A 26,984-nucleotide genomic window follows, 5' to 3' on the forward strand; every position below is an offset into this window, starting at 1 on the left:
ACTCTTGTAGTAAACAATTTTCTGATAAAATTTATTAGCTAGTTGAAATTTAAATAGTGTCGAAAATCAACTTAAAATTATATTAAATAAACCGGAAATTTTATTTGAACACACTGTAATATTTCTGAACATGCTGTATGTAAGTGGATAATTTATCATTATAATTTTATAGTAAATTAAATTTTAAGTGGACATTTTTACATCAAAAATTTACAAAATCAAAGCGTACATTTTAATAATGTGTTCGGCGGCGCCGTGCTCAATATAACAAGAACCTTATATTCATTACCATATTCACTTCGTCAAGGGTAGAATGAATTATGTTAAAGAATGTAACAAGGCTATTTTGATAGGTATATAACGTTGGTACACATGATATAGATTTATGATTATTTTCAAATTGTAGTACAAGATGTATACTTGTCCAACAAGAACACTGAAAACAGTAAGTTCAACTTTTAATCAATCCCGCATATCTTAAATTATTGTTGCATATTTTTTTTTATTACGATTTATTATTATAATGAAATATTACTTTTAAGGTAAATATTATGGTATTTTATTTCTGTTATTTGATATCGTATGTGCAACATAAATTATTTGCGTAAGAAATTGATTTTTATATACGGGAATATTATTTAAAATAGGAAATACATGTCGAATTTTTTCCTTGCGTCTTTTAAAAAGTTCTCACGCTATCTGTGCACATCAAGAATATTAAAGCAATGAAATGTTTTAAAACGAAAACTCTTTGGATCCAACACACCTATTGGTCAAAACAATCAGGAAATTATAAATTATTTATTTCCAAATTCTTTACTCATAAGCCAATCAAGGTTTGCTCTTGTGCTCCATATGTATGCAACAAACATGATTCCTGGTCACATATAGTTTTGTGGATAAAAAAATTATTATAGAAAAATTCATATTCATCAAAGTTTATTATCCAATATACCAACCGATGAAAATATACCAAAAATTAATTCAGAGAAAAAATATAGGTACGCTGTTTTATTTGCTTATACTGGTGAAAAAGTGTTGAGGTATATTTAATAGCTAGCTTTTATACGCGGCTTTGCCCGCAATCTTATCCTTAAATAACTGGTAAAGATCATTAAAAAGTAAATACAATAATACGAAACAAATAGGGCGAAAGAGATACAAGTTATGGACACATATGGAAAAAAAGAGGATTAAAACTAGCCGTTAAACAAATAATTTTTCTTGTATAATGTAAAAACGATAAATTCTTTTAAACTACTCTTTTTATTGAATGTGTAATTGTCAAAATTGCACTTCTAAGATTGTTTTACATAGATGAAAGTATATGTATCAAATAATCAGTTTTCCATTTTTCTTTAATGTAAGAAGTATGTCTGATAACCTTGGTTGAACAGATGTCCATAAATTGTATATACTCTTGTTTTATAAAATCACAAGAAGTAAATATTATTATTTTTTTAATATATCTTTATCAATTATAGCTAATGTGTTATTTTGGTGTATGAGCTATGTTATTGTCAAGTTTCATTCAAATTCATTGAGAAGTTTTTGCGTGAATGTTTAACAAACAAACATTCTTACTTTCCCATTTATTATATATAGGGATAAGAATAATAATAATAATAATAGTCTCATTAAATATGTGCTGAATAAAATTTTACAGGCTTATCATCTAAAACGAACTCACCTACTTACGCGAATATGTATATTAGTGGCAAATATAAAAAGTAGGAGTTTAAATTTCATTTTCTGATGAAGAAATGGAACTCAATAAAACCAATAAAAAGTCAACTGTATGCAAAAAGATAAATTTTTTGTTAAATCGTCAAACAAAAAATATTTCACAAATAAAATAAATATCTGCTATAAGTTTAAATGCCTACAATGTAATAAATAATATTTAATTAAGGAATCCATTAAATTTACAAGCCATTAATAATTATTTTTTTTGTGTGTTTTGTTAATAATATTCAAAATATGGTTGTTTCTCTGTATATTATATTTTCGTGGACTACATTTACTATTCAAATACTAATGTTTGGCGGTAGATACAGAGGAAATTTGTCTAGGTAGGCTCAGTGTTTATTTGTTTTTCTTAGTGGCAATGAACTTTACATATATGCTGAAAGTTGGAAAGTCACAGAATTAAGTGTTTTAAATGTATCGGTAAAATCACTAATGACGACAAGCACTCAATATAACAGCCAGAATCCAGCTTCTATTTGTTCATTCATACATTTGAACGAACGATGTTACTGCAAGTTGCAATTGATTTTTAATACCTTTTTATACTTCGATTAAGTCTGTTTTCGTAGTTGTATTTAAGAACATTGGTTGTCGCATGGTAAAATGATTATCTCAATAGAAAAACACTACTTTTGCCCAAGAATTAAATGACCTTGACAACTTTCCCATATACATAGTAACTCAATAAATATAGCATGTTTTTAGTCAAAGCTACTATCCATTCATTCGTATGTATAGAAGGTACACATTTCTACCTTCTACCTTTTGGAGTCATTGTAAAGAGAAAATAACATTCATTTTACTATTGCGATGACGGGTATAAAAAAAAGGGGACTACTGTATGTATTATATATATATATGTACAATTCCGACGAATACGTCGGCGACATGAACCCAACATCGGTGTGGTGGACAACATGGCATATAAACCACTAGGACTTCGTGGTTGATATATTACGTTGTACGCGGAATATTATTTATACAGGACGATTTATTACATAAAAAAGTGTTTTGTAAATTTTTGAAACTTTTCTATCTTAATAGTGTGTCTAGGCACGATTTCTAATATTTTAGAAATTTTTTTATTTTAGTAGATAGGTAAAAAAATGAAAACCATTTCATTCAGAGGCTTTAGTAGGGCTCTACGAATCTTTTAAATTGAGCTAAGTGCTTGTTGCGTTCGATTTCGTACTTTTGTTCATTGAAAATACCGCCATTTCAAAAATGACTCCAATCAAACTGTTGAATAGGGGGGCTCTATTTAAACAAACGAGAATACCTTCGACAAAATAACAATTATTTGCGTTGTTAAACTTGAAACGTTTTTCCAAATTAATACTACCTTTTGATTCTACGAAATAACAATGAATTTTCCAAACAAATGTATGGTGTCTTATTACTCTCTTGGACGCGAAAATTGTTAAGGACACCCTGTATATATCATACATACGGTATATACATGTATATTTGTAGGTATTGTTTTGTTTTAGAATAATGTGCGACACAGTGATTTATCACTTTCAAATGTTAAACAGAAATGCAAAATTAAATATGTATTATTATTATTATTATTATTTAAAGAGTGCTTATGAAACATTTGGAAAAGCTCGGAAGGTGGTATGTATCTATCGTATACATTTTAAATATATATAACAAAACATTATTTGGTTAAACAAAAAAATATAAAAAAAGCTCACTACACACAAGCTTTTATTTATTTTTTTAACATTTATATAATGTAGGAACAATTGTTTGGTAGAGACGCGAATTTTGTTTGAAAAATTTTTATTTTTTTTCTGGTACGGGAACATAGTATTGCGGTTTTTATTTGATTTTTATTTTTATTTGCTGAGATTTATTTAGATGAAAACAAATTATAAGTTGGGTGAATAATAAAAGCTCAATAAAGCGAAATAATTCCTAAAATTAATTTAGATGTAGTGTACATAATTTCCAATCCTTGACTAAGCAAATTTTTAAATGGTAAATACGCATTTCTAGAACAATGTTGTCTTCATCAGTATACATTAAGTAATCGTAATTATTCTCCTGATTTGCTAATTTGATAACAATAGTTAATATAAACTGATAAAGACTACATTTTATTCGAAATACGCGCTTTAATAAATTACTTGATTGACGTGTCAGCACAAACTTTTGTTCAAATTAAAGGTTTTATTATTTGTGATAATTTTGTAGAAAGATTTATTTTGAAATATAAAATGAAAGAAATGGTTAGAAATATGATATGTTGTTATTTACCGTCGCGTCAGTTCTATAAGTTATAGTTAATAAAACAGTAGAATTAACTGCCTTAAAGTACGATAGAACTTCGATCGAAAGTACTTTTTCGTAGATTGAGTATATAAGTAAATTAAATTAAAATTATTTTAAAAGTTATTATTTTAAAATAAGATGCATCTAATCAAGTTTTATTTAGTAGTATTAGTAGATAAATAGTTCAAGCCGTCGGATTGAACTATCAAATATAAACTAATATCTATTCTTTATATAGTTTAAAATGATTTTTATTTCTATTTTTCGAAAAATTTAATTTTGCGTTCTCAGTTTGTGAAGGAAATCGTAGTGTTTTCTTTTATTAAAAGAAATCAACTCCATCCCCCAGAATATGTGCTTTATTCGTTGGTAATTCTGAATCCTTACTTTCAATTTTGTTTAATAATTGAAATTGTAGATACGAGATTTCAAAAAAGCAAAAGCTTTTTTCACTATGATATCGCTCTTGAAAAATGGTAGATCATTTTCATGACGAAATGCCTCAAAAATATAAGTAAAAAACTTTTGGTTTTAAGTAATGCGGTTTCAATTGGTCTCAAATTGAGAGCTAAGTAAATCTTAATGTTTTGGATAACTAAGCATGTTGAGAATAAAGTCATAAACTAAAAAATTCCTAGTAGCTTTTCGGTTGAAGGTATAAAAAATGCTTTTTTTTTCATGAATACATCAATTCATCATCTCTCATGGATACCTCATTGGAGTTCATTGCACCAAAAAACTTTTAGGAACTTTTCTGATTAGTTATTTTATCTGTATATCTATGTATCGCTTTAGTGGGGTCCCTATGGTACACCCTATAGTTATTGTTTTAAAAATGCAGCAAAGACGAAAGTGTATATATATATTTTTAATCATAAGGTGGTATATCGTCAGTTCCATAGTAATACTACAAAATCCTTTCTTAAATTCTAAGTTTGTCGAATATCTTTTATAGGCTTTAAGATTTTTAAGAAATATTTTAAAACATATTTCAAATTTAATCAAATTCAAAAGATAAGTTCACTAATTATTTAATATAATTCTAAAGTCTGTACTTTTATCTGCAACGCAAATAAATTAAACAATATAACATGATGAAGATTTTCTAATTTTCTACGTTGAATAACATACACACACGTAATAAAAAAAACTCGACATTTGTAAACAAACTATAATTTAACAATTCAAATCAATAACTCTAAAACTTGTGTGCACACAATTTTCAATCTTCATGCCACGCCATATGTAGTGCCTGCTGAATGTAATTTCTTCGTCGTTCTTCTGTTTTTAATATATTTATAAAAAAAACTACGAATTTTTGATGTCCAACCAGTAAAAGAACTTCATTGTAAATCAATAAACGTCGAATCAATTAATTTTTTAGTACATTAATTTCATTATTAAACTTTATTGTCACATAAATCAATATACGGTGTTTTTAAAGGTCACTGATTTTAATAATTAACTAAAATAATTTTTAATTCACGCACAGCACTTTCACACAACGCGAAATCTGCCACAAATACATTAAAACTAACAAAAATTAATAACGGACAAAAATATTTTTCAAACATGGCAAACTAAACTACCCCTAAAGCAAATATTAATTATTATTAATATTTTTTTTTTTGTGAAAAGAAGGGATCGTATATACCCCACTATATATGTGCACATTTATCCTTACAAAGTCAGGGTCGCCATAGCTGTTTGTAAAGGTGAAGAGTCTTCAAAACCTATTATTAAACCGGTGCGGTTTTTAATGTTATTTTTTAATGTCTTTTTTTGTTGTAAAAAATTATTTTTACCTTGAAAAAAATTAATAATAATTTTTTTGAAGGACAATGTATTTTTAGAGAAATTTTTGGTTGAGTTTTAGTGAAAATATGAAAAAATAATTTTTTTGTGTGACAGCTGTAGATAAAATATATTAAGTAATCTTTGGAAGTTTAGTATTTTGATAACTCTTTTAAAAAAGTTTTATTTTTTCGTAACACTAAAAGAAATATTTTTTTATTATTATATTTATTTCTTATATATTATTTATTTCTAGGTTATAATGTGTCTACAAATTTTTGATCTATGGTTTTTAATTTTGTATTTTTTTTGTTTACCATCTATAAATCATTGAGCATTACATTATAATTCGGTTAGAATACCGTACCAAATGAGTTAAAGGAAAATTTCCTTCATAGTCGTTTTAAAAAAATCTTCACATTGGCCCACTAGTTGAATCCAAAAGAAATTTTCGGTTGTTCTTGTCAAAGCTATTACAACTTTTAGAAGTTTGATAATAACAAAAATTTTAAAAATTCTAAACTAGTAAAAATAGATGTAAATTTTTTCTCTTCTTTAAAAGAAGAACAAATTTTATTGAGATTAGTACACAAAATCCCTTCTTGTGTACTAAGCCATATGACGATTCAATTTTCCTATCAGAATCGAAAGTAAATTAAAATAATAAATTGAAATCAATTAACAATCCAACATAATTCATGTCGTCGCGTGCTATTCTCACACTAAACCGATTTTTGTAAATTTATAAAGAGATCAAAACTAGATATGATGTGGCGAACAGATTCATATAAATAAAAAAACAAATACATTTTATTTCCAAATCTAATCGATTTCTTTTCTTCAACCGAAATATCCCTACTAATTATTTGAATTTGTATAAAAAACAAACGTTCTCTGTAAGAATTTTCTTTCTTCTTAGATAAAATGTTTTATTACCTATGGGAATAATTCTTGCATTGTATTTTTCTTCTATTTCTTTGCAATATTTTAATGAAGAATTATTAGAAATTAGAAAATAATATTTTTCAACGCCATATTATTAACGTGTTTGCATATTTACACTTATTTAAAACACACGCTTACTTTATGCGGGACTTTAAAAAAAGTATTAACTATGCGTTTGTATTTATACATGAAGTTATTTCAAGTGCGACGGGGAACCCAACTTATATGTATATTGTTTTTATGTAATCGTTGTACAAAGAGTTCTAAAAATATCGATGATGGAATCATTTTTTTCCTAAATAATTATTTTAAATTACATTAAATTTACGATTTCAGATTTTAATTTTTAATTTAATTAAAATTTACAAGTTTGTTTTCGTTTCTGGAAGCATTGCAAAAATAAAAATTTCTTCTAAAGTGTTCATTTTCTCTTTTAAATCGGTGTATATTTTCTAATCGAACTTTACATTTGCTTTATATAATTTACAAATGAAAAGTTTTCTTGAATGTCGAATTCCCAATGATTTCTGTTTTGTAACAAAAATTTCTTTCCCTTTCTTATTGAAATTAGGTAGGACTGAAGTAATTGTGGTCCCTAAAAGTGCTTGGTTTGTGTGCAAAATAATATAATTTAGTTTTATAATTAAAGAATGTAATTTTAATTTGCCAGACAGAAATTCAGCTACTTTACTCAAGTGCTTACCTAAATTAGGAAAGAAATATCCAAAGTTCCGCTGTCTTAAAATTTGAAAAGGTTGTTAGTCCTCGTACTATATGTATTATCGGAAAATTTCGTTATTTTATTACACAGCAGAGAAATGTATCTTTGATTTTTCAATGAGCTTCATCTAATTGAACTAATAAATTAATTTTGTTACAATATGAATTTTCAACAAAAATATATTATTTCTTGCATGATATTTAAAAAATAAATTAAGAAATATTACAAAATAGTTTTAGTTGAAATTGTGTTTAGGGTAATTATTCTTGTCATCACTAATCGCATAAATTTTAAAAACAAGAGATAGACGACCTTAGAACAAATTGATAAAGACATTTTATATTTTGGGTGTTATTTTTTTTACAGTTAAAAATCATTTTTTAGTTAAGTCATAAAAAAAAGTATTTTAACATGCTGTGAACATAAATGCTCCCGTAAAACATAGATAAAGGTATCTTTATTACAAGGACGTAATAACGATTATTGGTTCTTTTTGTGAAAAAAAGGTAGATATATAACAAGAATATCAGATCCCGTTATTCAATAATAATTAAGGTAGTTTGGCAGTAAGTCCTGGTAATTTTATGAAATATGACTAATCAAGTTGTACTTAATTTTAAAAAAAAATGAAATATTTTAATTAATTGTAAAGCGAGATATTTATTAATGAAGCGCACATAATTAACACGCAACGAGCAGATATAGTCTTAAAAGCCATAGAAATGAAAATCTTTTTTGTAATCGATTTGTTAAAAAAATCAATAACAACAACAAAAAAATTTATGAATTTGACTATTATGGACATACTACCTTAAATGTAAAGGTAGATTTCGATTAACGCGCAAGATAATTCTTTATGGGAAAAATATTTTATCTTATTTATATGATTTTTTGTTTCAACCCAAACAATTCAATGATATTAAACAAACAATTAATATAATGATGTGGGCGGTTTAAATATCAATTAAAAATAATTATTTTCTTCAAAAATAATTAAACAAAATTAAAACAATTAATTGTAACATATTTACTTAATGAATTAAAACTGATTGATAACAGGATAATTACCCATAAAGCAATTAAACAATCAATTAATATATTAAATTATTGTTTTCATAAACCACTTTGGTTTTTTCTTTTCAAAATAATAAAATTATTTATTCAAAAAAAAAAAAATTTATAGTTATTTACAACTAAATTAATTAGGAATAAAATGAAAGTCTGATAATAGTTTTCTTGAAGAAAAGTTCCTGATAATATATATTTTCAATCTAATTATGTTTGTAAAATGAAATTTTTTGTAATAAATATTTCACGTTTGAATATATAATTAAAATAAAATATTAGTTTTTCATAATTTTGTTATGGAAAATTTAATTTTGAAATTTTTGATATAATTGTATCAATTAATTTTTTTTGCATATAATTATTTTGAAATCTGAGGTATTATTAAAAATTCTCACTTTTTATTACCAACAGAAATAGAAGTTAATATTGAGGCCATTTAAAATTTTACTTTTTACTATTTACTTTTGAGATAAAAGTTAGGGAAAGCGATTAGGAAATTAACACAAGTAAAATTTAAAAGGCCCCCGACAAATTTTCGGGTCCAGAACCCTAAACTCCACTTGAAACCTTTTTCGTTAGTCTTTTCTAAACTGAACCGATTTTGAATTTTTTAGTTTTTTTGGTTACAGAACCCTAAACTCGCACTTTAAACATAGCTAAAAACAATCTCCATTAAATCACCTTTCGAACGAAACAAAAAAAATTCAAATCGATTCATCGGTTAAGAACATACTTTATTGCAACTAGGCCCTCCTCTTTTTTATTTTGTTAATAGTTAAAAAGTCTTAAATCAAGAATATTTTTCTTAAATCAAGAGAATTTTTTTTTTAATTTTTAGGGAACAGAAAATTTCTTTTAGTGAGGGGATATTTTAAGGTTTTTTCCCGGTCCAAGAAATTTTTGAACTTCTGCTTAGAAATACCAAATATACTCTTAATCCAAGATAATAAAATTTTCTGAAATAAAAAATCAATATTTTAAACCAATAATTGTACAAAATTTTTTCAATGATATCACGTCAGATTAGTATTATAATTGGCGCCAATTATATCAATTTGATATTTTCTATATAAAATGTTATTTTATCATAATAGTACATTATTATAATTACCCATAGGCAAATCATTTTTATTGATTGGTTATTGCAACAAAAATATATTATCTAGAGTTTGTTACTTGTTACAAAGTTTTCAATCTATAAAATAATAATATGCATAGAGATATTAAATAATGAGCTAATTTAATTAATTCTCGTGTACTCCCATGGCACTCATAAATAAACTTACATTTTAAATTAATTGGGTGAACTATATTATATTACATTACTTACTTTAAGTATATGTACTTTAGTCACGAATGTGGTGCGCATGTGTGATTTGTTACAAATGCAATTTTATCGGTATGTATTTCATGAAAATGTTAGATTTAAAACCGATGACAAGAAAGCAAAATTTCTTTTATTACTTATTAAATCTCAATTGGATACTGGAACGTCGTATTTCAGTGTGCAATTCTTTGAAAAAAAAGAGAGGTTTTTAAATATCAGTAAGAAATATTGTGTGAGTGTCAGTAGCAGTATTTGAAATATACCAAGGTATACTAAGTTTAGTTCCAAGTTTGTAACGCTCAAAAATATTAATACTATGAATAAAATTTTGGTGTAGTTGTTCATAAAATCATCTAGTTAGTCCAATTCCGGTTGTCTGTCTGTCCGTCTGTCATCACGATTACTCAAAAACGAAAAGAGATATTAAGATGAAATTTTATAACGTGCTTAGAACGTAAAACGTGAGGCCGAGTCCGTAAATGAGCATCATAGGTCAATTAAGTCTTGGGTAAAACCCATCTTGCAAATCGTTAGAGATAGACTTACAACTTTTGTTTGAAACATTTGTTCGTAAACATCACTGTTTATCCGTGAGAGCGCCAATTGTATAGTATGCATTATATGTAAATATCAGTTATATATGTGTGACATGTATGTATGTGTAATGTGACAAAGTAATCAACAGTGTCTAAACATGGTATTTCAACAATTAATTCTGTCAATTGTTTGTTTTCACTTGTTTATATATAATTTTTCTGTCAGAAATGATGGATGTTTAAAATATCTAATGTAGCTATACTAGGCCTGTTATAAAAAAGCCCTAATTATTTCTTTGAACTACTGTTATACAGACTGTTTAAAGAAAAAATTTACTTAAATTTAATTTGGAAGCTTTCAAATATATTTTATTTTCTTGAGTTAAGTATTGAGATCGCTGTTTCATGAATTATTTACTTGTTTTAAAAACATCAACAGCTAAATAAACAAGCTTGCAATAATCCGTTAGTTTGTTTTACTGTGTAACATAGATACTCTAGCAAAATATGTTCAGAGTTACCTATTCAAAATGGCCATACCTAATGGAAACACAAATTTTTGATGCGAAATTTGTGTTTGCCATACCTACCGTTTTTTAGCAGTAATTTGTATATTAAGGATTCGTGTACGCTGCAAGTGTTACAAATAACGAAGGTTGGGTTAATCCTAATTTAGTGGTAATCTTTGATGTCCGTTAATTGCATAATTAGAGCACATTTTAATGTGATCAGGTATCAACAAACGTCATTTTTGGCACATGTGCATCCTTATCATCAATTTGTTTGTTTATTTAATAAAAATTGAAAGTTATTTCAGAAAAAAAAAACAGTTTAAGAACCACTGGTTTAAACAACAGTAGATTATTATTAAATATCATGTAATATTATTATTTAAAATCATTATATTCTTTTCAAAAAAACTCGTGTTCACATACAAGATAATGCATATCTGTGTTGTGTTGTGTATATGTGTATAGTCTGAACCATAGCATCATCAACCAGTGAATATATGAGTTTTAAAAGCATTTAAGTGTGATATGAATCTGTCTGCGCGCATTGAAATGGGCTCTTGCACTTTTAAATTGTTATGTACCACCTAATAATTAAATTATTTTGTATTATTGTACCACACAATGGTTAAAAAATGGTGTGTAGACGTCATTATTATTAAAAAATTAGATAGATAATCAATAAAGAAAACTAATTTACCGACATTTTATTATAGGCCGAGAATATTAGCAAAAAAATAGAAATAAATAAAAAAAAGCTTTATTACTTTAAGTTTCGATGAGAAAAGATGTAGATTCCAGTAATATGAAGTTTGTCCCAAAATTAACGTAAAATTTAAGTGTTTGTCCATTTATGTAGTAAAGTGATGATACTAAAAAAGCAAAGACAGCCGGCAGTTTTGGATCTTTTAAAATGGAGGACTCAACGAAAGAAAAGCGCATTTTACTGTTGGGCAAGATTCTAAAAATTATAAATTTGAAGCGCCTACAGCCCGAAACTTTCGTATAAACTATGGATGAAATAGTGATTTATCTTTATTAATTGTAATAAGATAAATTTAAAAAAAAAAATCATAGAAATTAGGCCATGATAGATCATCCAAATTATGATTTAATATTTTTGAATTGGAGTTTTATGACAACATGTTTGCTACTACTAATGCCTTGGAGGTGACAACTTGATCTGAATCACCACTATTCAGATACATTTATGCAAAATGGATTTGGAAAATTTCGACAAAACAACTTCTATGTACCATCGAGATTTTGTCATTTTACCTGATATGCTCTAAATTTTACCGGATATGCTATTCTAAACAAATCATCCATTATAATTGAGGTATTTTATTGCATACAACGGCTAAAAATTGCTGTAGACATTATAGTCAAAAAATTAGATAACCATTTAAGAAAACTAATTTACGAATATTTTAATTTTATATTCAAACTTGTTTTAAAAAGAATTTTCAAAAAATTAATTTCACTTTTTTTATTTCGTCTACACATAACTAACTGCAATTTAAATAGCATCAGTAGGTTAGTGATTTTTTTTCTGTCCGCCTATGGGAACTTTAAAAAACCTAACCTATGGTAAAGAGATTTTAATATATACAGGTAAGTTTGTGTGTAGAGGTAGACACCACAAAACCAACGATGACTGACCAACAAAACATGTATTTATAAAATAATCATCTTTCTTTTTTTTTAATAATATTTATATGAAAATTAACCCTTACTTATCTTCCAATTAAGAATGTTACCTAAAAAATTTTGACTTTTTCATCGCGTTATCTGATCAATGAGCAAGATCGTTATGCCGGATCCACAAGCTTCTCTTGATAAAATTTTTTTCTATTTAACAATATGGCCGAATGCGGTTATTAAGGGACGTTCTAATATAAAATAAGCTGTCTAAAAATATTCGAATTAATTATGCAACTTTCCTTTCAGATAATAGGGTACTTGGAAACTTCAAGCCTAATTTCCTAAATTATTTTCTTAAGAATCTTTAACCCTATCCTTTGGACAACTCTTGATATTTGCAATTTTGTAGTCCCAAGATACTTAATGGTACAAAAAGTTCCAAGGAATTTACCTCTTTTGGGAATATAGAATTCAACATTGATTAATTTTCAGAGAAGATAAAGACAGATGGATAACTTGTCTCATAATCGTCAGACTGACATGATTGGTCATTGCCTGCATTATTTTTTATAAATTAGAAAACTTTAAAAAACCACAATCATTAACTAAGTTTTCGAAAGCATTTTCAAGAAATTTTCTTGCGTTTTTTGAAAAAACCACTAGTTGAAGTCGTCTGCAAATTTTACAATACCGATCTCCTATAGTTTTGATTAAAGTTAACATTAACATTTTGTCTTCATTTGCGTCTCCACAAGTAAACCGTGATGTTTACGAAAAAGTGTTTCAAATAAAAGTTGTTAATGTTTTTATGAGAAACAGATTTTAACTCTTGCTCTATTTCTGACGGTTTACAAGATGGGTCCTAAAAACCCAAAACCCCGTTGACGTATATTGTTCATTTACGAACTCGAACTTTTTATGTTCTGAACACGCCAGAAAATTTCAGATTGACATCTCTTTTGTTTTAGAGTTACCGTTTGTTTTAGAGTACTCGTATAATTGAATAGGCATTTAGTTAATCTATTTTGGATTTCAATACTTTTTTTTATCATTTGGGTTTCACGTAACCTCAAAAGGGTTAAATATAATACACACATAAGAATGTTATAACAACAAAGCTTTCTTGTAAAAATTCAAAGAAAAAAAAAATCAATCTACAGTAATAATTTATTTTCAACTACCTATAATTATTGTTTAATTGAATATTTTAATTGGTTAAAGACAAGTTTTACTGTACAAACATAACAATTTTTAAAAACAACGCATCGTACATTTAATAATAATAATATAAAATTTTAAACCAAACAATAAAATTCACTTAACAAAACAAAATACAAAAAAAATTGAAATTCAATTGTATAGTGTTTTTATTAATATTTATATAAAATATATATGCGAAAGAAAATTTATGATAGTCAAAAAGTTTTTCCATAAATTCATGAAAAATTATATATTTAAAGTAAAAAAAAAGTATTTTTTTTTTTAAAGGAGTCATCGTCGTGTTTGTATAGTATTTAATTATATAAAAATAATTAAGTATCCTTGTACTGGTCGTGTTTTTACCCCCTTATTAAATTTCAGTTATACATATATGGGCATGTCCTTTTTGTACCATAGTGTACCCATTTTTGTTTACACTGAGTGTAAAAAGAGAAAGATGGTCGCATTTTACTGTGATGAAACGATCCTATTTTATTTACACTTAGTGTACTACACCAAGGCAAAAAGAACAAATTTTTGTGTATAAGTCTTAAAACTTTGGACTGAAGTAGCAACTCTATTAAAAAAAAAATAACTCGATAAGCTATTTGATTCGACAAGCTAAAAAAAATAATAATCAAAAGATTTTGACGTTTGACTTTGTATACAAAATTTAGTAAACAAACATTCCTTTTTGTACTATAGTGTACTAACTTTGTTTACACTGAGTGTAAAAAGAGAAAGATGGTCGCATTTTACTGTGATGGCAGGATCCTATTTTACTTACACTAATGCAAAAAGAACAAATTTTTGTGTATAAGTCTTAAAACTTTTGACTGAATTAGCAACCCTATTACAAAAAGATAAATCGACAAGCTATTTGACTCGACAAGCTAAAAACCATGAATAATAATCAAAAGATTTTGATGTTCGAATTTGTATACAAAATTTAGTAAACAAACATTAATAATATGCAACTTGAATACTTTTACGGCATCCGCCAAGCATACAAGTGAGGGAATTTTTTTTTTAAATTTTCGTTGAGTTTTCACATCAAAAAGCCATCGCCGAAGATAGATATTATACGGAAGCCTTTCGTGGGATGTTTTCGTGTTTTTACACTATTGAGATTTATCTAAAATTGGAAAGTTTGTATACATTTAGTAAAGTCTAAAATTTTTATTCGATTAAATGATTAAAAGTAACGTTGGGAAAAGACAATTGTCATGATATTATCACCCTTATTAATAAAAATAACTTTTCCTCAATTGATAACAATAAATTTTTCGACCATGGCTATAAATAATATTTTTAAATATTTATTACAACCAAAAAAAGTTCATATTATAAATATTTCGTGTACAATATTTTAACAACAACAAAAAATAAACAAATGACCACCAACAATGGCTGATGATATGTTTGTAGATAAATGTGCGGGGAATGCAACACTAATGACCTCTTAACTTTGATATTATAGAACTGATATACAACCACACTAACACACACTAAATTTTACTAAACTATATTTTATATTATTTTATTAGACCGGGAGTTTATAATGAAGCCGAAAATTCTAAGATTCGGCTTATCTATTCTTATGGAATATTGATAATACTCTATTTGCTTTAAAAAACAATTAACGATGTTCCAGCATGGTATTTGCAGTTTCTATGTTAAAGCAATGGTACAATTTTTTTTTTCGACAGAATTTAACGAAAAATTAAATTTAAGAATTTAATAATGCTTACTATTAATTCCCAAAGTTTCAGAAATTTTGACCGTTTAAAATGGGAAATAATTATGCCAACGTCCCAATTTCGATCAATTTACGTCAAAATTAATATCTCGAAAGTGAAAATTAATTTCTAAATTTTTTTTTAGAATTGTATTGTATAAACATTTTTTTCTACTTTTTCTTCAATATATAATAATATCATAAAAAATAGTTGGAGAGACCGGACATTTTACATGCTTTAAATGGGACATGACCCTCAAAATCGCGAACTTTGTCTTTAAATATCTCGCGATCTAAACGGTCAAAAATTATGAAATTTTAGGAATTCATAAATAAAGCTATTATAAACCCGAGAAAAAAAATTCGGCCAAATCTGTCGAAAAGTGATTTCATGCTGGTAGTACCTTAAATTGAGGTTTCAATTACAGCCCGAGTATTGAATTAATGGATTATGGGAATTTTAACTCCGTGTTTAATTTCGAGAATATGTTAAAAGACAGTTATTGAAACACAATACGTAAAAAAATAGTAAGAAGTTTTCAAATGTCGAAAGGGTTGAACAATCGAACACTTTTGTAATAGAAATTTTAAGGACAAGCTTTATTGTACTGAAAAGTAGAAAATAATTAGTTTAAAGAGTCACTCGTATATCATATTTGTGAAAACCGGATACACTCTATTAAAAGTATCAAGGCAGATTCAGAGTCTTCCTCTGAAAAGTATTTTTTATTAAAATTTTTAATTTTAAAGTAAAAAAGGTATGCATATAAAATATGGAGGAAGCTATGGGAAAATCAGGTTATGCCTACCATAAAAAAAGCCATCATCACTCGAATAACATATGGCATTCGTATTCTTCTAGGCAAACTTCTTCATTTGATATCCATACAATGAGAATGCATAAAAACTTAGTGGTCAGCCATTTTGGACGAACCGCTATATTAAATTTAGAATAACGTCAATTTGCTAATTGCAATATCATCGAAATTAAACATGTCTAAAAAATTTAAGCTCAATCGGTTTTTATAACTGCTTTAAAAAGTAGTTGCAAAATTTAACCGGAACGTACATTTTAACACATTGCAAGTTAATGAAACAAATTTTACTTGTAGCAAGAAATATTTTTCTTATATTAAAGAAATGGTTTTTTTCTAACATTTTTTTGAAAGCCAAGAAAATGTGAAACTGCTGTTAAAATCTAATATTTCCTTGGAAACAAACTTACCTCTCTCAATCTTCGTAAAAGGTGTCTAAATAGAATCACAATATTTTTGCTTCATTGTAAGCACACGATCGATATTATTAATATTTAAAAAATAAAATTATAAGTTAAAAATATTATACCTTCAAGTAATATAATCAATAATTTTTATTATAATGTGTTCTTGAACATGGTTAGTTTGAATATGTGCTTGCTTACAGTCTTATATAAAAGTGTTTTTAATACCGGGGGTAATTGAATTAGTTACCACCCCTTATGTTTAACAAAAAATAAAATTTATCCTCTTTTGGAAAAAAAAACGATCACTAATACCCTCTAGATATGCAATTTTAAAGTTAATAGTTTCGCAAGTTATTAATAGAGGGATTCATGTTAAATTTTGACTTAAGTAGAGCCATTTTAAGTTTAGTATACAGTTTTTATGATTTATTACCTTTAAGGGCTGTTCAAAGTAAAAATATTTTTGACCGAAATAAAGAAATTAGTTTTATAAACATTGTTCAAGTTTGGATATCTAACATTAAGTAATATTTCTAGGATTTTCCGAGTGAGAAAAATTACAAATGTTATAAAACAATAGTCTAAGAGAAATTTCTGAGCTTTTAATGAAATGGATTTTCAATCACAAAAAGTAAACAGAAATGCAACAGAATAAAGAAAATCACTGTATTGGAGAAAGCGCGCATATATTTTCTTTCTAGCATTTCTTTTACTGTGAAGTATAACGGATCTCCTAATTGGTCCTCTTTAAGGCGAAGGTCAGGTCCCGCTTTGAGTTTGCGTTCAATCAACGAAGTTTGTTACCCACAATGTATGTAAAGTTTTTACGGAAAACATTTGAAATGGTTGCAAGACTAGTTAAAAACAATAAATAACAATTATTTCTAGAAAAATGCACGTATTAAAAAAAAAAAAATAGACCAAATAGGTAAATGAATATGTACGTTGAAATACCCTCCATTCTACTGTGCATATAGAAAATTATTCACATGTGAAAATTCTTAACAAATTTTCACAACAATATGTACACGGGAATGCTAGACCATTACACAACATATATAAAGTCCAGTGACTAGATTTAGAATAATGCGATTCGGCTGAATAATGACAGATTACTTGTATTTCTATAGAATTACATATAAGTCTGGGGTCAAGCGTGCTATTTGAGAGTCATTTCAAAACGATTGTAAAATTGAGAGATTATTATTTAGCTTGTTTCTAACAAGCTTTTCTCCCACGAAAATTCTCTATAATGCGCTGTTTTGAAAAAATTACTGAATACAAGTAAGCACGTTTGCTTGGCTGTTAGTGTTCTTATAACAAATAAATGTGTCTTGAGACAGCGATCTCCCTTCTTAAATCATGATAAAAGATATTTGAATGCTAAAAAATTTTCTCTTACCCAGAAAATTATTATTTGCTACCATGTTAAGAACAATATCTCCTTGAAACTAGAACTTTTTAATTGTGCGGGATCTGAAGCATTTTTTATTGTAAAATCACTCAATAAAGCAGTTTGTCCATTTTCCGGTTCCCTGTTAATTTTTCAGAGTTCTACAACGGTGTTATAAATATCAGATAGGATCGATCTCAATGAATATCCGTCAATTTTAAATTTTCTTTGTGATAAAAAATTTTCCAGGTCTTCTGAGAGAGAAGTTCCTGAGTGAGACTTGTTATAGAAAAATTTGATATACACCTTCTTGCCTCCTTGTCTTAAAATGACTGTCAAATACTATGGCTGGACCTAGACCATATTAGGAAATAGTGTGACAATGTTTAAATAACAACCCCTAGTAAATAAAACATTATGTACCTATTACAGTAGTTTGTTTCAAACCGTGAAATTGTAGTAGCTAAAATAAATCGGTGTAATTTGCGAAGATTAAATAACTTTTTGTTTTTTGGGTGTTTTTAATATAAATTTAAAAAAAAATTAATGTGGTATTCTTTCTTCGTGTTGTTATCTTAAGTGAAAGTCGGTCAATTAAAACAAATTGTGTCTATACATATACATATATTACGAATATGATTTATTCACCAATATATTTAAATCAAAAATTATGAACTTTTCATTTCAACAAGTTTTTTTTTTTTTATTACTTTACGTACAGGGTGTCACCCTGATTTTTGGAAAAATAGAATTTTGCAAAATTTAAAAAACGCTATCTTTTTCACACAGAATTATTTAATTTTAGGTAACATCATTCTGTGATTTTTGAAATTGAAGAAATACATGCCTACAAAGTTCCTTGAAGGATTCCATTTCCGCCGTACAGCTAAAAATTAGTAGATCTGAAAGAAGACTTTTTGAAGTTTGAGTCCATAAATAAAGAGAAAAATGTCTATATGTAGTTGAAGAATAGTTTAAAGGTTATTTTAAAAATTTAAAGAAAAAAAAAACATTTTTTAAAAAGTCCCAAATGATAAAGGAAAATATCTGAAGTACATTTTTCTATATTGAATACGTTTCAAATAGACATTTCGGTCCGGGTCCATTAACGAAATTTTTGTTGGAGCTAAAACAGTACTTGGAAAGCCTATATTAGTTAGGTCTTAAAATATTTATCTTAAATTAAGTATTAATTAAAAAATTGGTGGAAGCGCCGATAAAAATATAATTTACATTTTCCAAGATCTTTAAATAGATATTTGCAAACTTATATTTACAAATATTTTAAAATTCTTCAATTTGATGTTTTAAACTTGAATTTTTTACATTGTCACCTTCTTAGATTACTTTATCCTCTTTTTAGATACCTTTATCTTGAAACTCGAAAAAAATTTATTGACTAATTCCATTCGTAATTAAAAAGTTTAAATTAGTTCGGGGCAATATTTTTATAATTTACACAGTTTCTAAAATGTTTTTATCAAAAATTTGTAGTAAAAAAAATTGAACAATTTTGGTTTAGACACAAATATTGCTTTTTGTAATTTTCAAATTAATAATTTTATACTTAAAATCGAATATGCTAGCACCTTTCCTAAATAATAATTAAAAGTTTTACTCAAAGATAAATAGACTTCATAAAATGTTTTCTGAAACTTAATTTCTCTTTTGAGGTTTTATAAAACAAATGGTGGAAGCGCAGTTAAGCCATTGTCAAATTATACCTTAAAAATAAACAGTAATCTACTATGATGCTCCTCTCCGTACTTAATTCACAAATTATATAACTCCAGGGGATTCATCTACTATATTATAAAAAAAAAATCAAGCAAATATTTTTATCCATACTGATCGAACAAATTTAATTTTATAGAAAAAAAAAAGACAAAATTAGGTATGAAAAAAAAAAATTTGAGACCTTGAATCAATAATTCAAAACCTTAATCAAAAACCAATAATATTGCCTAAATTAGTATTACCAGCAAAAAAAACAGTAAATTTTATCTGTGTCTCTAGATATTTTAAAAAGGCTTGGTATTTGGTATATGTACGTATATCTTTAAGACGTTCTACCACATATGGAATAGTATTAAGGGTATGTTCTTTTTGTCTTGCTGTAGCAAACTGAGTGTTGGAGAACAAGGATAGTGCTTTTATAGTGTTTTTAAAACTAACCTACAGTGTAAACGAGTGTGTATAGACTAGGGTACCAAAAAGAACGTACTTTATATCTATATATATAAATGTAACCTTCAAACCCGACGAAACTAATTATTATAGTCAATATTTACTAGACTTTCGTCAACGTCGTATTAATTGAGGAAATGATTGATTTTTTCCTCTTTATGCATATTTTAATAACTTGTTTCAATTATTATAGTGCAGGTACTAAGATGATTCGTGTAATGGCCTTACACACAGATTGATGCATGTGGGGTGTTATTATGTTCTTATTAATAAAGTTGCAATAATTACGTCTCAGCTATTTCAGCTATAAAGATTACTTGTTTTAATAGAATTAAATTAAAAAGAAAAAATAGTTTTGCTGTTAAAAAGTTATTTACTTATGAGAAGAAATAATTAGTTTATAATTATGTAAATTATTATTCTACAAAAATTTTTATATAAATGCTTACTTCAAACGGTTATAAGGTATTTTTACCGCACAGATTCTGTTTGTTTTTGTCGGATTCGATAGAAAACATTTTATTTTTTTAAAGATTAACTGTTGGGTGATAAACTATTTATTAACGACTTTAACTGTATGCCATCTTTGTACTATAACGTGAACTAAATTTAACATTGTTTCGAGGCATTTTAAAGACATATTGTTAAAAGAATCTCATTTATACTACAGTGGGACGCAAAAGTAAATGTAATTGTAGTACAATAGTACATTTTGTCGAATTTTTATAGGCAAGAAAAATGATCAATTTAAAAAGAAAATTATATTTCCACCAAAAATACATATTTGAGAATATTTTTTATTACAAACTCTGTGTGAAAATTTATAACAATAAAACTATGAGAAAAAAATCATCGTAAAAACTAATATACTTGGTAATAAAACGAAAACTTCCCTGCGCGAACTTTTGAATATTAATCTTTGAATTCACTCTTCAGGTATGAATCTATGGTCTTCAAAATGAAGACCATGTTTGCATGGTATGACAATCGAGAAAATTTTTTAATAATCAAAGAATATTAACGGATAAACTGATATCGATTGTAATTCGATATAATTTCTAAAATACATTTCAACTAAATTTATTTATTTATAGCTTCGTTGATTTCGTAATATTCGAATTGTGAATTGCTCCAACTAATTTTTAAAATTTTAATTATGTTATATTTTAATAATTTTTTTAAGTTTATATTCGATATTTTTATAATATTCGGCATATTAATAAGTTTATATATTCTATATTAATAACATAATATTTTTTATCAAATTTCATTTTTCATCATAGCATATCATTCAATTTCGTCACGAGAAAAGATCATATTATTTTGGGACAATATTTATTGCTAAATTTATCGATTATTTATCCAATATAAAAATTAATAATAGTTTCTAATATCACTAATAAAAATCAATTATAAATTAATAATTTCATACATATAATTTTTATTCAATTAAAATAGTAATCGCATATTTCAACTATGTTGTTGGCGTTTAACATTTTTTTATTTTGATAAAATTTAGTTCAAGGTTTTTGCATCAAAAAAATTTTATACATTTTTAAAACATAAAATACATTTTAAACTATAGTTTATAACTTTAAACAAAAAATATATCATAATAACTCAAAACAGCTGATCAACCTATTAAAATCGTCCCTAAATATATATTCAAAAATTCCACTATTGTTCAATCGGAGAGACAACCAAGATTATCAATTATATTTCATCTTCAACAAAAGCAAGACAAAGCTATATAAATGATATAAACATCCGATAAGGATATCGATACATATATATATGGACCATTTATAAATCCGACGAAAATAAAATATAAAAATATTCTATGGATTAAATAAAGATAAAAAATAGTACATTCACCCTAAAATTTCACACACACTTAACTTTAATTCCCTTTTTATATTCTGTTTGTATGCCGTAAAAAGGGTAGTAAAATTATCATTAAATTGTACCTGTCTAAAGATGATTAAAGAAAATATGATTTTTAATCGATGTAAACAAGTGTTTACATTGTTCACAGTATGAAGTACTTGAGAAGTTGTAAAATGCATTAAAGGGTTCGTAAAATCATTAAAAAATGTACTTGTTTTGAGTGGATTAAAGAAAATGATACTTTAAATCAATGTAAACAAATGTTTACATTGTCTACAGTGTGAAATACTTGATGAAAGCTAAGTATTATTTGTTTATATGATTACAGGATAATAAAATCATTAAAAAATGTACCTGTTTTCAATCAATGTAAACTAGGGTTTACATTGTTCACAGTATGAACTACCTACTTGAGAAGTTGTAAAATGTATAAAAGGGGTAATAAGATAATTAAAAAATGGACCTGTTTTAAGTGGATTAAAGAAGATCTTCTGATCAATGGAAACAAGTGCTTACAATTTACATTGCCCAATGTGTGAACAATGTGAAGAAGTCTTAAGTAGAATTTGTTTACGAGATAAAGGGGTTGTAAAATAATCACACTTATTAAGTAAAATAATCACAGTATGAAATACTTGAGAAATACTTTTGCGGTTTTGTTTACTTTAAAGGTTGTTCCGTATTTTTTGGTTCAAATTTTTATACCTTAAATTCATTTAAATATATATTTAATAAACACTATTTTGTTTAAATAAATAATAACTTTATGGTTTTATTGTATGTTTAAAGTTAATAATTAGTTAGTAGTTTGTTTAACAAACACACAAAAAAAAAAAAATTATGGGTTGGGTTCCATTTGTTAATATTTAACACATTATTAAAAAATTATTTTTATTTATTTTAGTGTTTTCATTTTTTTATCTGATTTTTTTTTTTTAATTGTAAAAATAGAGACAAATTGTTTAATTTTTTACTATTATTATTTTTATCGATTTTTTCGATCTGAATTATTTATTTTAAAAAAAATATTTATTTTCCAAGGACCTAGAATCAGAAACAATAGATACCATAATAACTTCGAGACGTGACATAAGCGGCCGGAAAAAACTTTATAAATATAAAGTCTGTGATTTGTTTATGCAATTAAAAGACTTAATTTTTTCTCAAACTACTAATTTTTATACGAAATTTTATTTTAAACATACAATTTGAATTTTTTAAGGAGCAAGAAGAAATTGTAAAATTAAATTTTGATCAGGCATCGAACCATGGATCCTTGTAATTGGTTTAATAAAAATATTAATCGCGAAATCATTTTTAGAGTATTGATTTAAGTTTTGAAATTCTCAAAGCCATACTTGTATCTTCGAAATCGAAAAATTTTATTCTAGGTATTTAAAAAAATATTATTGACCAATTTTCTTCATCGAAAAATTATATTAATGATTTATTACTTATAATGGAAGGTCAAATTATATTTTATCCCAGAATCGAAATTTAATTTATTAATTTAAAGATTATTTGGCGCCTTTCAAATTGTTCGATAAAACTTAAGAGTATTTGAAAATTATTTTTAAGTAATTTTATTTAGTTTTATTAAGAGAAACAACTAATCTTAGTTATCGATAAAATTAAACTAATGATTAATGTTAAAGTTATTTCGATTCGTTTAATGGAAAACGTCAGTTTTCGAAATCTCTACAAGATAGATTTTTTTCTATGACATTTCAATTTTTCAACCTAAGCCATAAAAATTAAAAATGTATTTTTAGACAAATTACTTTGAAAAATTATGAAGATTTTTTTACAGATTTTAGTTTGAATTTATCATAAAATTTTACGCGGTAAAAAACACTAGAAAATTATATACAATTTAAAAACTACCTTAAGCGATTTAAGATAATTTTTTGGTATTAAAATTTCTTTTAACAAGTTCATGGGAATCTAAATTTGAATTTTGTTTATACGATCTTTAAGGCATCACGATTTTTGATGAATATACAAATTATCCTGTAAGATAGTTTTTAAACCAAACGTATTTAGTTAAGATTACGTTAGTTTACGAAGTTTACGAGCGCGAACTAAAAATTTCGCGCTCCTAGGATGACCCCAATATTTATCAGTTAATTACGACAAGGACATAATTGTTGGTAGATATAAATAACGAGATTATTTTGTTGTTTTTTTAATTGTGATAAATGGATTTGTCCTAGAAAAAATATTTGGGCGAACAATAAATAAGCGATTACGTAATAAAAAAAATTATTCTTAACTAACCTGCAATAGCCATCCATGGATAAAATGTATGATTTGACGATTGTTGATGCAATTGTGTTCCTACAGGTTGTGTGACGGATGTATTTAGCGAACATGGATTATTCCATGACGATATCGAATTGGATGTGCGCCCACCACCTCCAGCTCCAGGACTCGATCCAGAATCACCACCAAGACCCACTGTCGTTGAGCCACCATAACCGCTTACCCTTGAATCCGGTGTACATGCCGCGGGTCGTACTGGGGCCACTAAACTATTTGCCGCTGTGCCACCTGTAGTACTACTTTGCCATAAATCTTTAACCGCTGCAGCATAACCGTTTTGATCCGCTTTCGAGCAATCTGGTTTCGTTGTGGAATTTGTGCTATAATTTTGATCATTTGATGCGGCGGTTGCGGATGACGAGGAATATAATTTACATGCGGCAGCCACACTTGCATCATATGGGGATTCTTGTGGTGGTCTTGTGGCTGCGGATTGATGTGCTAAACTTGGATGATGGTGTTGTGTGGATGCATATGGTGACATACCCAAACTTAATGGGAATGATCTGTATGCGGCTGCGGCCGCTGTTTGATCATGATGATGATGTGACGCGGCACTTGCACTAGCTGTCTGATGATGACCACCATAAAAACCACTTTGTTCAAAATATGAGTTCATTTTGATAAGATTTCAAAAAACAACAATCACGCAAAGTCAACAAAAAACACGCGCACCTTTTTAATTAAAGGTACAACAATCAAACTTTCTAAATGTCACGCGAAATATTTTTTATTCGACCACAACAATTAAACTGCACAAAAAAAAAACAAATCACATGTATCCAAAAAACATAAAAAATTTATAAAAAAATTTGGCAATAAAAAAAAAACTTTTTTAAATAGGCATTAAATGCACAATAAACATCATTTTGTTTAAATAAAATAATCAGTGGCACGCGAACACGTTATTACAATTAAGTATGACGACACAACAGTCGTAAAATTGTCATAAAAATGTTATTATTATTATTGTTACGATGCCATAAAAGTGAGAGGACTAGGCAATAAAAACAAAACACACACAGAGCTCTGAACAACGTACAGAAGTGAAGTGCCGAGAACGCAATGAGTTGAGTGGCAGATTATAGTTTTAGTTATACTACCAGCGTAGAGTGAGCGGTGAACGGCGCTGGTTTTATGTTATACTACAACACAGATATAGACTCTCTCACAGCTCAACTATACTGTGTGAGCGCGTAGTACATCAGAATACCGACGATAAAATAATAAAATAAATGTTTTGTGATGATAATATGAGTTTTGAAAACTCTTCGCGTCCGATCCGACGACGACGATGCAATCGTGTTGCGAGCCGAACGAAACGATACCGAACTTCGAACCAGTGTGTGTGATGATGAAAGTTGTATTATTCGTTACGAGTATTTCATACGGAATTCGACTGACGCACATATACACGATTATAAAACCAGGATATTCCAACTCTTACGACGTAGAGAAATACATCACACAAATACATTCAAGCACGATATAACGCTTCGTTTTCAAATCCGATCTTGATGTTCGGTATACTCGAACACATATACACGTACATATTCATCATTTATTATTATTGCTATCTTTGTCTTTTAATAGCCCATTGGTCATTGTCTTTCACACTTTATTTTTTACAAAACATCGCGATCTACTATGTTGAATATCATAATTTTCCAACGATCCCCACCACTTGAAAAAACTACGAATATTTTACTATTTTCCTACAATTAAAACTAGTTTTTCCAAAATCAAATGAAAGTTTTCCGAAAAAAATTATAAATTAATTTAAATTAAATAAAATAAAATTTCCTATTGGAAAAGTTTCGTATAAGAAAATTGTAAAAGAAAAATGTTGATGGGTCTATAAAAATCAGTGTAGTACAATCGTATAAAGTAGAAGATACAACTTGGGAAAATAAATGGTCGATTTAAAACTCAATAAGATAGAGTGAGAACGACGTAATAAAATTCATGAAGATGGGACCATTATACACATATTTAAAATGCCAATGTGTTGTTGCTGTATGTTGTTACAATGGTGGGGGGTATTATTACATGGTGTAGATTCAACAAAGTTATACTCGCAACACTCACAACCAATCAGAATTAAATTCGTTACGGTACTTTAGTCTCCGCTATTGAATATAGTACCTAAAATTGTACATGAGATCTCCCCCACTTCAAAAGTATGTAAGTTACCGCCCACACACATACACACATACACAGATAGTGTATGTGTATGTTATAAGGAAAAATAGATGCAGCAGCGCATTCTGGTGGTATTACCTGTAAGTTTTTTAGTACTCATTTCTAGAATCATTTCGAGGTTCAAACGAGCAACATCAACTTAAATTGGGTACTTGAAAAGCTCATAATAGATAATTTCTATTCACAGCAAATACTTTTTACTGTTATATATTAGACGATAGTATTTTTTAAACGAATAATGAAAAGCTTAAATCGTATCGTAT

At 27.1% G+C, this 26,984-nt stretch overlaps 1 protein-coding gene across 1 annotated transcript in view; it reads right to left on the bottom strand.

Annotated features, from left to right (window-relative positions):
• The window catches only part of LOC123301867 (homeotic protein ultrabithorax), a 275,081-nt gene extending 249,805 nt beyond the window's left edge, over positions 1-25,276 (bottom strand). Inside the window, exon 1 of the mRNA XM_044884809.1 lies at positions 24,475-25,276. Coding sequence (XP_044740744.1) covers positions 24,475-25,138 — 664 coding nt within the window. The 5' untranslated portion in view covers positions 25,139-25,276. The remainder of the gene's footprint in view (positions 1-24,474) is intronic.
• Positions 25,277-26,984: the final 1,708 nt, after the last annotated feature.

Source organism: Chrysoperla carnea, chromosome 1 (assembly GCF_905475395.1).
Source record: "Chrysoperla carnea chromosome 1, inChrCarn1.1, whole genome shotgun sequence".
In the NCBI taxonomy this organism is placed as follows: domain Eukaryota; kingdom Metazoa; phylum Arthropoda; class Insecta; order Neuroptera; family Chrysopidae; genus Chrysoperla; species Chrysoperla carnea.